This window comes from Oenanthe melanoleuca, chromosome 7 (genome assembly GCF_029582105.1).
Source record: "Oenanthe melanoleuca isolate GR-GAL-2019-014 chromosome 7, OMel1.0, whole genome shotgun sequence".
Classification (NCBI taxonomy): Eukaryota; Metazoa; Chordata; class Aves; order Passeriformes; family Muscicapidae; genus Oenanthe; species Oenanthe melanoleuca.
In genome coordinates, this window is record NC_079341.1 from 25,356,348 (window position 1) to 25,368,930 (window position 12,583).

The window sequence follows — 12,583 nt, forward strand, 5'->3', positions numbered from 1 at the left end:
AGAAGTAATTTTGTGTAGTGAGGAATGAGTCTGATTATGGATACATAATTTCATCTGAAGCTAAAGAATGTAGTGAATACAAATTCCAGCTAGAGCACAGCACTCCCAGCCTGCCCCTGTACCTTGTGTCTCAGTTTCTCTGTATTTCCTGCAAGATGACAATGGCCACCTTGTAAAAAGCTCTTTCAGATATGAGGCAGAAGTATATACTTCAAGGTCTAGCCTTGAAACTTCTGTGGGATAGCAATGCTCTTCTGTAGTGCCATTTAAAACAGATTGCGTTTCACTACGTGCAAAAATCCCCCATATAGACGCAGCTATATGAGCAAAAAAAAAGTGCTTTTGCCAGTATAGCCTATTTTATTTGGAAAACGCTTGCAGAAAAAGATGCTTGTGCTAGTAAAACTTGTATTTGCTGGTTATCAAAGGAGAAGCATTTCTAGTGCAAACCAGGGCTCTCATATGTGAAGCTTTTATTCAGTTCAGGCATCATGACAGTACAGAAAATCCTACCTCAAAGGGATTAGTAAGGTTACTTAATAGATATTATTAATGGTTTAAGAGCATAAAAGGTGCTTTAGCTAAAGGTAAAGGGCCAGATCCTTCGATAGTGAAAATTGTTCATGGTCCTACTGAGGGCGTGGTGGAAACAGAGCACTGAGGGAGCTTCCTTGTGCCTTCACCACCTGCTCAGTTTCTAGCTCAGGGCTGACTGGGCTCCCCAAGAGTGACTTCTGCATCCTTACCCTTGAGAAAAATGTGCATAAGCAAATATCTAGGTTATAAAGAAAGAGTTCTATCTAGGAAGACCCTGTTTGAGCAGGGAGGCTGGATCAGATGACCCCACGGGTGGTCCCTTCCAACCTGACCTGTTCTGTGATTCTGCAGCAGCTGGATGTCCCAGGAACATGCCAATTTACACTGCCTGAGGATGTCAGTTTATACTGTTTTCATTATACTAGTAGCTTTTTATAGGCATCAGATTCCAGTCATGAGACTTGATGATTCTACAGAAAATACCCTCCGACGCTGTACTTTCTCACAGCAGGGCTCCCTGGCTAATCGTGTGCTTGCCCGTCAAGCACAAATCCCAGCCATTTCCTTCCCAGTTTTCCCCTGCATTTAATGTATGGAAAAGCATGACCCTGAATCAGATGAATAGCAGCCGGTTTGAGAAGGTGTGTGTGAAAATGTATCCTCACGCAGATGAGCTCAGAACAAACAGAATAGAGGGGAGGAGGGGAAGGGAGCAGAGTGGGGGGAGTGTGAAGCTACCCTTTCCCTGATAGTTCAGCCACTATGTGTAAGCAACAAGTTTATGCCCAAGGGAAAGAACTGAAAGCTGAGGAAATCTTAAAATTAACAGAGCTTTATGGCTCAATCAATAGGCCATGCTCCTTGAGCAAGATTAGAAATCAGATGGCACGTTTCTTTCTGTTAACCCTGTTTGCTCTCCCTGAAGGCTCTTCTGACTGAAAGCATCTGAGATTTGATTAAGTTCTTCTCTAGGAGGAAGCCAGAGAAAGTCCATTGTGTGAGAACTGCCTCCAGAATGCTGTGTTGGACACACTTTAAATAACAATAGAGGTTATTAGAGTATTAGTTTGTTAGTAATTGTGAGAGAAGATAAGTCTTCCCAATATTTGAATATGCAAAATGGCTTTGGCTAACTGAGAAAGAGGGGAGAATAAAAAGCAAAAGCCAAAACATGCCACTACAGTGAGTAACAGGGATGATTAAAAATTCCCATATGTAAAAAAGAAAACCTCTACCTTGTTTTACTGCTAGAAATACCTTCCCAGATTTGTTATCCCCATCAAACCCATGATATTTTCCCTCTCTGGCATTTCATTTTCACTGGGGCAATGAAATAGTTTTTTTCCAAAAGGAGATGGACTGTGTTTGCACCTATTTCTTGTTTGACAGTGACCTCTATGAACCAGTCATCACTGCTCTGCCTGTTGTTTTCTTGTTAGCTCTTTGCTGTCAAATTAATTACTGTGAAGTACTAAGCTTGTTGCATTCACGTGCTCTTATTAGCTCACAGGATGTCAGAGTGATTGGATTTTTAGCATTATTTCTTTTTTTACATTCCAGGCTTTCCATTCAAAACCTGTTACTGGCAGGGAGGAAATACTGTACCTAATTCTCATCAGGGTAGCTCCAGTGATGCTGAGGATTTACAAAGCTGTACATGCAATTAGACTTTGTTTATATTAAACCCAACATGAACAATTAGATTGGGATTGCAATGTGACTTTGAAGCATAGCATGGCATGTCTTCCTTCTGCAGTACAGAACAAGAAAGAAAATATTTATGATGAGAATAGCATTCATCCCCTCCATTCTTAAACCACAGTAATGAGCTGATCCTCCACTTGACCCTCTTCACACTCCTCAGATGCTTGTATTAGTGACAGCTAACAGCGCTCACGCAAGTGCAGTCCAGGGATCCATGAGAAGTTTTATTCTTTTCTTCTCCAAAATGAAATGAGCAGAAGGGACTTCTTTGCTGTCGTGCTTGAAATTTGTGTGTCCTGCATCTGCCCCTTGAAAAGCACCATCTGGCTCGGTGAAAAAGATGAAGGTCTTGAGAGCTGTCTTCATTCCTGAAGGTAGATTTTTCTTTTATTAAAAAAAAAAAAAAAAAAAAAAAAAAAAAAAAAAGTAAGTAGATGGGATTAGAAGGGCCGGCAGCCGCGCTGCCGGGCAGAAGGCTCAGCCCCAGCGCGCAGAGCAGAGCTCCGGAGCGCACCGCCCGCTGCCCAGCCCCAGCACGGACACCCCATCCCGGCCCCGGAGACCTCCCAGCCCCCACGGCCGGGTCCTCCCGTGCGTCGCAGGGTTCGCACGGGATGTCGGCTGTCCCCGTCCCGCTGTCCCGCTGTCCCTCTGTCCCGGTGCCGCTGTCCCCATTCCGCTATCCCCGTTCCTGTGTCCCGGTGCCGCTGTCCGCGTCCCGCTGTCCCTCTGTCCTGGTCCCTCTGCCCCCATCCCGCTGTCCCCGTCCCGGTCCCGGTGCCGCTCCCCGGTGACCCCGCCCGGCCCCGCCGCCGCTCCCCCGCGCGGCCCAGAGGGGGCGCCCTCGGCCCAGGCTTCCCCGGCGGCGGCGGCGCGCGCGGGCCCCGCGCAGGTGAGCGCGACCCCGCGGGGACCCGGCCCGGAGGGAGCGGCGACACCTCGGCGGGGCCACCTCGGCCGTGATGGTGCCTCCAAGGTGGCACCTCGGCCGTGATGGTGCCTCGGCGGTGACGCCTCGGCCACCGCTGTTAGCCGGGCTTCTCTCCTGCTCCCTCGCCCCCCGTCCCTGGCTGCTCGCCCCCGGCAGGGCTGCTGGCGGGAGCCGGGTGGGAATCTCCCCTGAGCCCTGCGAGGAGTGTCAAAGACATCCGTCCGTCCATCCATCCCTTTGCCCGCTCCCGCCCGCCGGAGCCCGGCGCTGCCCCGCCAAAGCGCGCAGCAGAACCCGCTCCCCGGGCGCTGCTGCCGGCTCCCCTCGGCTGCCGCCCCGCCGGTCCCGTTATTTCCCCTCCCGGCTCCTCTCGGCCGCCGCCCCGGTCCCCCTCCCCCTGCTGCCTCCGACAGGCTCCGCGTCCCTCCTGCCCCACGGAAAACACATACAGTCCCCGGCTACCCGGCCCATTCAAACAAACAAACAGAAACCCGCCCCGTCGCAAAGCCAACCGACGGTAAACTTTCTAATGACTTCTTCTTTCAAGTGCTTAAAAGGCAAGGAGCACCGGGGGAGGGGAAGAAGGGGACATCCATCTCCCGGCCGGGGCGGGATGGGGGCCGGAGCTGCTGCCGCTCGGGGTTTGTCCATCCGTCCGTCCGTCCGTCCGTCCTGCCGGACGACGGGACAGGGACGCGAGACGGTGTGCGGTGGGTGTGTTTGCAGGAACCGGGAGGGAGGGAGGGGACGGGGGGAGTTAAAGAAACAGCATAGTTAATATTTCCACATCAGGAAGTTACTGTAATAGCCCAGGGGGCAAAAGACTTAACTTAATCTCCTAAATAGTGAGGAGCCCATGGCGTCTCTGTTATAGGTTGGAGTTCCCACGTGGTTTTAACTCCTGTATAAAAGTTTCAGTAGAAAGTGCCACAATGTCGTGATTTTGCAGGGGGGAAAAATTAGCAGGAGGAGATCACAGAAGATAAGCGAGGAGCAAGCAGCTTCCCCGAGACCTTTCACTGCGGATCCGAGAGGGAACATCAGACGCGTAAAAAAAGAAAAACAAAAAACAAAAACAAAAACCAAAAAGCCAAACAAAACAAAAAACCCCAAACAAAACAAAACACAGCGTTCAAGCCAGCACAAGGCGAGCGAAAGATCAAAAAGACGCAGAGAGGGAGACAGATTAACTGGAGCAGCAGCAGCAGCAACAACAACAAAAATCACACTTAAAATAATAATAGCAATAATAATAATAAAACCCAAACCACCAACAAGGGAGATATTGTTTAAAAGAGCAAGCGAGGGAGCGAGCCGAAGAGCTGGTCTGACCGAGTGGATCCGCGCAGCTTCTCCAGGATCGCCGGGATCGCGCCGCTTCCCCGCTCCGCGCAGCGTGCGCTGCCCTGCCCGCGGCGGGGTCCCCGGGCGCCGCCGCCGCATCCGCGCCGGACTCCGGACCCTCCGCGCTGCTTCGAAAATAAAAGCATCTCGCTAATAATAAGCGGGACGGTGTGGGGAGAAGACTCGCAACAGTGGAGCTGCCAGCCGCGCACCCCCTGCCCGCCGCCCCCGGCTCCCTCCCCAGCTATGCTCCGGGTCAACTTTGATGGCACGTTGAGACGCAGCGGGCGCTGAAGGGGGACAACCGAGCGGCACGGAGCCGACCTGCTCAGAGACCTGCACCCACGGATTGTCTTGCGGGGGCGGAGTGGGCGGGGGGGTACAAGTGGCATTTCTCCCCCCCCACCCCCCCCTCCTTCCAGGCTATAAATTGGATTGTATATAAATCTGCTTCGTTTATCTCCCTGACCCCCCTCAATGACGCTGGACTAGAGAGCTCCTCTCCGCGGCCCGCCCGGACCTGCCGAAGCGAGCGATGGACCACGAGCAACTGCGCCCGGGGATGCCCCTCTGAAGCGACGCGGGGCACCGGGGCAGAGCGGCGCCGCCTCTCCCCTGCTCCCCGGATCCCCTCGCACCTCCGGCTCGCTCCCCGCTCCCCCTCCCTCCTCCCCGGGCTCCGCAGCCACCCCCTCACCTGCTGCCGTCCCCCTCCCCCGTGGAGCCGGGCTCTCTCCGTGCACGCCAAGCCTGTTCCCCCCCCGCTCCAACTTCGCCCTCGGTGCCTGCGCGTGCAGCCTCCCCCCTCCGCCTCCCCGGCGGCACACGCCGCTTCCCCGGGCGCCCCCTCCCTCCGCCGCGGCTCCCCCCCTGCGCGGAGCGGTTGCGGCCCCCCAGCTTGGCTGCCACCGCCCCCTCCGCGCCGCGGAGCGCTCGGAGCGGCGCTGCCTGCAGACGGGCTCCCTGCGGCGCTCCGGGGCGGCCCCCAGCTCGGCCCCCCGCTCCTCCGCCATGGACGGGGCGGCTCGCCGGGGGGTGCTGGCCGCGCTGCTGGCCTGCGGGCTGCTCCTGCTGGGCGCCGCGGCCACCCCGACCCCGCCGGCCCCCGCCGGCGGCTCCCCGCAGGACACATGCACCTCCTGCGGCTTCCGGCGGCCCGAGGAGCCGGGCAAGGTGGACGGGGATTTCCTGGAGGCGGTGAAGAGGCACATCCTGAGCCGGCTGCAGATGCGGGACCGGCCCAACATCACGCACGCCGTGCCCAAGGCGGCCATGGTCACGGCGCTGCGCAAGCTGCACGCCGGCAAGGTGCGGGAGGACGGCCGCGTGGAGATCCCCAGCCTGGACGGGCAGGCGAGCGCCGGGCCCCCGGCCCACGACCCGGTCTCCGAGATCATCAGCTTCGCCGAGACAGGTGGGCGCCGCCCGGCCGCGCACCCGCGCCCCCCTGCCCTGCCCTGCCCCGCCGCGCTCTCCGCCTGTCCTGCCGCGCCCCGTCTGTCATTCCCCCTGCTCGACCCCTGTCGGTCCCCCTGCTTGACCTCTGTCAGTCTTCCCTCTCGCCCTGCCTGTCCTCCTGCCCACCTTCTCTTTCCGCCTGCCTGACCCCTGGCAGTTCTCCGGCTGCCCTTGCCTGGCCCGCTGCGCACCCTGCCTGTCCTTCTGCCTGGTGCGGGCACCTGGCCGCCCAGCTCACCCGCTTGCCCTCCGCTTCATTCGCTCTCCCCTCTGCCCCGCACCGTCTCGCCCTGGCCCTGCCCGCGCCTTCCCGTCCTGCCTGCTTGTGCCCCTGTGCCCGGAATTCTCCCTGGGTTGTGTCTTGCAACTCCCCTCTCTTCTCCCTCCGTCCCTCCGCAGCCTCTGTGCCCCCGGCTCCCCTCCGGCGTTCCTTCCAGCTGCACCGGGGCTTCTCTGTCTCTGCGTGTTCCACTGTCCCTCCTCTGCCTGTCCCGCTCCATCTCTTGCATCCCTTGCCTTGTCTGTCTTGCCCTGCACATTCATCTGGTTCACTGCCTGCATCTGTCTGTTGAGGCTTGTATTTGCCCATCCTCTCTTTCCATTTGTTTCCCATTTATTTAGCTTTTATTTGCAGTATTGGCCTTGTCTGTTGTCCACTGCAGGCAGTGTCCTGCCGAGTGTGTCTGTCTCTTCTCTGTCCGTCAGTCTGTTTGGTAACTGCCCTCCATCCCCACGGTACCAGCCATCTCGGTCCAGCCATTGCAGTTATGTGTCACTGAATCCCTTCAGCACAGCTTTCCAGTAGTTTAACCACTGTCCCCGTGAACTTTGCACATCTGGCTGGAACACCATCCCTCTGCAAATTACCTCTCTCCTGTCTATCTGCCCATCTTTCCTTTCCTTCATCGCTCTATCGCTCGGTTCATTTTTCTCTCTCTATCTTCTTGTGGCATCTATATATCATTTGTCCACAAAATAAATCTCTTTCTATCCTGTATGCTGCCCACTCATCTTCTTTATCTACCCTCCCACTTACCAAAGGCATATACATTTACAGTATCTATGGGATCTGTTGCATTATACATATGCTTGTTATATTCACATACAAAATTTATGAGCGCACACAATCTCACACAACACAAGTGATGTGGATCGGTGCAGCAGCACTGTACTGTTCTTTTTCTGTCACTGTCACCACAGTTTATGAAAAAGTTGTGTATTTACTAACATGCAAAAGGTTTTCTTAGTGTACGTTTTGGGGGTTATTATTTTTTAATAGGATGTTGTTGGGAGATCGGGGGTGGGCTTGTACTTCCATTTGGTATTCAGTCAATCGTTGTCTTTTGTAACACTTCCAAAATTGACTTTATGTAAAATGTAGACAAACACAGTGAAAATTTTTGTCACTGAACTATTACAAGGTACTGAATGGGCTCTGGAGGCACATTTGAAAGGCATCTAGGGTAACAAATGAAGACACCGACTACGCAAAAAATCCCATTCAGAGATTGACAAAAATGCTGAAGATTCTTAGGGAAGGAAAAGGCAGGAAAAAAAAATCTACATTTAGCTCTGTACAGACGGAAGAAAAATCGATAAGGGCAGATGAGAAAATGCCTTTCCAGCAATAATTTTAAATAGCAATTGGGATGCTTTGATTCAGGGACCAGAATTACGGTCTCCGCCATAAAGGCCGGCACATTTATCACCTACGCCAAATTTAGTTAGGACTTACAGTACAAAAATTACAGGAAGGCTGCTGGTATTTCTGAAATATTTCATGCAGCAGGCTCTTCTGTTTACAAATAAGGGGTTATGTCAGACATTTGGTGACATTTGGTTTTCTGTGACAATTTCTCTCCTTTAATTCTGGTGTTGCTGAAAAGCGTATTGAGAACAGCCAATAACGGCGTTACAGCGGGAACAACCGCTTCATTGCCTTGCCTTGCATAGGAGTTCATAATTTCGGGGAGAAAAGGCAGAGATTGAAATGATTTATAATAGCAGATATTCTCCCAGACTAAGTGGAGGTTAGCTTGATCTGTTGGACAAGCAGGCACATTATTGAAATATTTTCCGTTCTGTCTTGTGAGCCCTCTCCTTTAAACCGCAGCGAGAATATTTGCAAATCGAAACAAAATCCCTGGTTTGGCATTGGTGTTTTAGTGGTTATTGAAAGAGCTCTCCCCATGAGAATTGGCAGGTAGCTGAAAGTTAAAACTATTCTTAAACTGATGAGATAGCAGAGTCCTAGTCCTAGTGCCGGTCCATTTCAAGGTGCTGCTGTAGCATCTTTTAATCTGGCTTTCTGGAAAAAACACATTCTGGAAAGCTCTTACTGGTGTCTGTGGATCTGACACATCTGACTGCAGCCCGATGTCGAGGGTTGCTGCGGGAAGTCCCCTTTTCAATTAATTCTGATTGGAAATTGGGGATATTTGATGCAGTGCATGCCTTCTGACTGGCACAGCCCTGTCGCCGTTCGTTCGGTCTGCTGTGCTCTAGCGTTGTCCCTGAATCCAGAAAGGCACATAAGGCTAACATTTCCTTTTTGACTTAATCTTGCTGATCTCTCCTTATCTTGCAGACGATCTGGCCTCATCTAGAGTCCGCCTCTATTTCTTCATCTCGAATGAAGGGAACCAGAACTTGTTTGTCGTTCAAGCCAGCCTGTGGCTTTACTTGAAGCTGCTTCCATATGTCTTAGAGAAAGGCAGCAGGCGAAAAGTAAGAGTCAAAGTCTATTTCCAAGACCCGGACACTAGCAACAAGTGGAATGTGGTTGAAAAGAAAGTTGATCTCAAAAGAAGTGGTTGGCACACTTTTCCCATGACAGAGGCGATCCAGGCTCTGTTTGAGAGAGGAGAAAGGAGACTGAACTTGGATGTTCAATGTGAGGGCTGTGAAGAGTATTCAGTGCTGCCAATTTATGTGGACCCCGGGGAGGAATCCCACCGGCCTTTTTTAGTGGTGCAAGCCCGCCTCGCCGATAACAAACACAGGATCCGGAAAAGAGGCCTGGAGTGCGATGGCAGGACCAATCTATGTTGCAGGCAACAGTTTTACATTGACTTTAGACTCATTGGGTGGAATGACTGGATCATAGCACCATCAGGTTACTATGGGAATTACTGTGAAGGGAGCTGCCCGGCCTACTTGGCCGGTGTCCCGGGGTCGGCTTCCTCCTTTCACACCGCTGTCGTGAATCAGTACCGAATGCGGGGGCTGAACCCGGGCACCGTGAACTCCTGTTGCATTCCAACCAAACTTAGCACAATGTCAATGCTGTACTTTGATGATGAATACAACATTGTGAAAAGGGACGTTCCCAATATGATTGTGGAAGAATGTGGTTGTGCTTGATTTAAGGTGTGTTTTGGGGGGGGAGAGAGAGAGGGAGAGAGAGAGAGAAACATTCCCGTACAAGATGGTGTTGGAGGAAGTTTCACTGTGTATCCAGGCATCAGTGTTGGAAAGTCACTGTGGAAAAGTTTGACAAAAAAAAAAAAAAAGAAAAAAATAATCATTTCACTTTGGTGTCAGGACAGTGGCAGTTTGTGGATCATGGACACTTATATATTCTATCACTTATAAGTTAATGCTATGAAATATCTTAAAGACACACACACACGCACACACGAAATGTGGGCACGCACACAAACACGCGCTCATACACACAGACACAGACACACACACACACGAGGCAGCTCGGAAAAGGGACATGAGCACAGAAAGTCAGTGACCAGTGACGACGGACCTAAATGCCTGCCAGTACGAGTGAACGGCTGAGCAGCTGTTTCCCCGCCTGCCGGCAAAGCCAGACCGAAATGAGCTCCCTTTGCTCAGGCAAAAGCACAGACTGTGAGAACACAACGTATTCTTGCACGCAGGTGTCAAAATGACCAAACTTAGAAAATTGAAAAAAACAAAAAAAGAAATAAAAAAAATCGACTGTCACCTCTTAGGTCTAACAGGAAGCTGCAGGACACCTGCCTTGGGAGGCGATCACTTCCTCTTAATTTAAATTTATCTAAACATAAACATCACAGATACCCGCTTCTTCCTACAGCACTTCCAGCAAGGAATCTTGTGGTTCTATCAGGGAGAGATAGAGAAGGGGACAGACATGTGAGAAACTGCTGTATTTCTAACACCTGGCCGTTGTGGAGTCACTAGCTGGGCTGACGTGATCCGGTGCTTTCACTGCCCACTAGCAGCCCATGGTTGGCTACACCTGCCGTGTCTTGGAAAAGGGAATCGATACCATATCTGGACTGTGTTGACTGTTGGCACCTCTCACTGTTCGAAGAACAAAAAGTCAAAAGTTGCAATCTGTGTTCTTCAGTGGGGGACTCGGCAGGGCTGCGTCACGTGGGGGACGAGCAAACAAGCGATGGCCACCACGGCTAAACCAATGAACCCTAAAGAGGAGTGACAGCGACAGAGTGGAGACGTTCTGGGAAATGCAGTGCGTTTAATAACAGGCGAGGAACATTTTTACAAGTCTTGGAAAGGAGGAGAGAGGAGAGTGCTTTCAATTTCCTTACCAGGAGGTGTCAAGGATGGCCATAAAGATCAGAAAATAATGATACAGCATAGCACTTGCAAACTGCTTGAATGCACGTATAATAGCACTTGCAAATTTCAATGCCTTGAAAAGTGGTACTTGATAGTGCACTTATCTTTGCTCACTATCTAGGTAAACAGGTGCCGCATGAGCTATGCAATTTAAAGTGTTGACCCATACTAGACAAAACTGGACTTATGATATGACTTTTTTATATTTTTTTATACTTGAAATTAAATCTTTTGCTTCTTTTTTAAAGCGAATGATTGCTTTTAATGTTTGCACTGATTTAGTTGCATGATTAGTCAAAAACTGCCATTTGAAAAAAAATGTTATTTTTATAGCAGCAAAAAATGAATACAGTTAAATGTATTATACATAAATTTTGGAACCAAAGAGGCCAACATATTAGTTATAATTTTTATGAGATGGCAAAGCCATCATATATCATGTAGTCATACTGAGCAATCCCTCACGAGGCCTACCAATTGTTTCAGGGTACAAAATGGATTCTGTTTGTTCTATTCAGTGTCTTTTCTATACCATACGCACATGGAATGTAGAGTGAAAAAAAAAAGTGACTATTGTAGAATACATTACAATATGTGCATCCTTTAAATCCAATTTTTATGTTTATTTAATAAAGTTCCTTTTAGGTTCTGTTCCATAATAATTTAAACCAAACAATTTTCACTTAGATTTGCTGTTGAAGTATTTTACATTTGTGTACAGTTTAAATAAATAAAAAAGATTGAAAACTGGATGTGCTTTTTTTTTTTTTTTTTTTTTTTTTTCAGTATGTAACATCTGGAGGAACTCGCTTACTTTCAGGACTGAATAGGCTGCAGACGGTGAACTGTCGCATTAGACCGTAGTCGTATTAGTCATTGCAGAAAGCCTCGTCTGAGAGCTCAGCTGCGATCCTAAAAATGTTACACTCTGCTTTTATTGCTGTCTATACATGTAAGCATCTGCTTCTTTCTCTCTGCAGCAGTGCAGGGACGCAGGAACGGCGCTGTTCCGCATACCTGCAGGTCATTTACTGCAAGTTCCTGGTTCACCTGCTGTGTAAGAATGTAACTTCTTCTCTGGTCACTCCCTGACTGCTTAGAAGAAGTAAAAAAATATTATGTGGAAAGCACTTCCAGGAATAAAAGACCAATAGTAAGTTTGATTTTTTCTTTTTTCCCCAAAACTAGCTGACACTAAGAAAAGGGTTGTCTTTTCTTTTTAGCAAAATATTTTTCTTTTACTAACAAGCCCTTGAAAATGTTGAGAAATACTCAAGTACTCAGCTGCATATATATCCAGATATTGGTTTAATTGATCTTCACAGATAAATTCTTCCTCCTGGAGACCTGAGCAAATGCCAGCTGAAGCTGACCTCTGTTGACTTAGCAAATCTAACCCTGAAACACAAAAAGTGTTGAAGAAGCAAGATCATGCAACTAATGATGGGTTCTAGTTACAATTCACATTCAGGTGTAGCTCTGCCCAGCTCTCCTCGCAGGAGGGGTTAAATGCAGGCCTGGGGTTAAATGGGAGACCTGGAGAATAATTTGCTGTGACTGTGTCAACAATCTGCTTCTCAGAACTTTGTCCTCCAGATCAAATTTTTGGAATATCTCATAGCTTTCTCACCACCTTCAGCTGCACATTGATCGTCAAAGCCACCAACCACTCACTGTTGCTGCTCCACCTCTCAGCAGCCTTTTCTCTAGTTTTCATTCCGTGGGTCAACTGTGCTACTGATGAGTTCAATAAATTCCCCTTGAAATCAGTGGCCAATACCTATCCGTTCACTATGAAGGCATGTTTGCCCTAATATGACACTTATTATAAATAAGACTAGGCAGCCCTTTTAAAAATGGGATATATTAAGCAATCTTGCCCACTGAAATGCAAGGCCCTGGAGACTGGCTCCAATTAGGTTTCGTTCTTAATTGAAAGTGCTTGGTTCCTGAGGTAAAAGCCAAACCCTGCATTGGACATTGGGACTCCTGTCCTCAGGAGGAGACTAGGATGTCTCCTGGGATTTGGAC

At 49.9% G+C, this 12,583-nt stretch overlaps 1 protein-coding gene across 1 annotated transcript; it reads left to right on the forward strand.

The window, feature by feature from the left end:
* Positions 1-5,432: 5,432 nt before the first annotated feature.
* INHBB (inhibin subunit beta B) lies at positions 5,433-11,029 on the forward strand. The gene is made up of 2 exons (XM_056496433.1): positions 5,433-5,930; positions 8,562-11,029. Exons 1-2 carry the CDS (start codon positions 5,528-5,530, stop codon positions 9,335-9,337), a joined length of 1,179 nt encoding a protein of 392 aa, XP_056352408.1. The 5' UTR covers positions 5,433-5,527; the 3' UTR covers positions 9,338-11,029.
* Positions 11,030-12,583: the final 1,554 nt, after the last annotated feature.

What these genes read in the sequence shown, in the direction of transcription:
- INHBB (XM_056496433.1), top strand. Translation starts at nt 5,528, where the DNA reads ATGGACGGGGCGGCTCGCCGGGGGGTGCTGGCCGCGCTGCTGGCCTGC. An exon ending in CATCAGCTTCGCCGAGACAG is followed by an intron (nt 5,931 to 8,561) that starts GTGGGCGCCGCC and finishes CTTATCTTGCAG; the next exon opens with ACGATCTGGCCTCATCTAGA.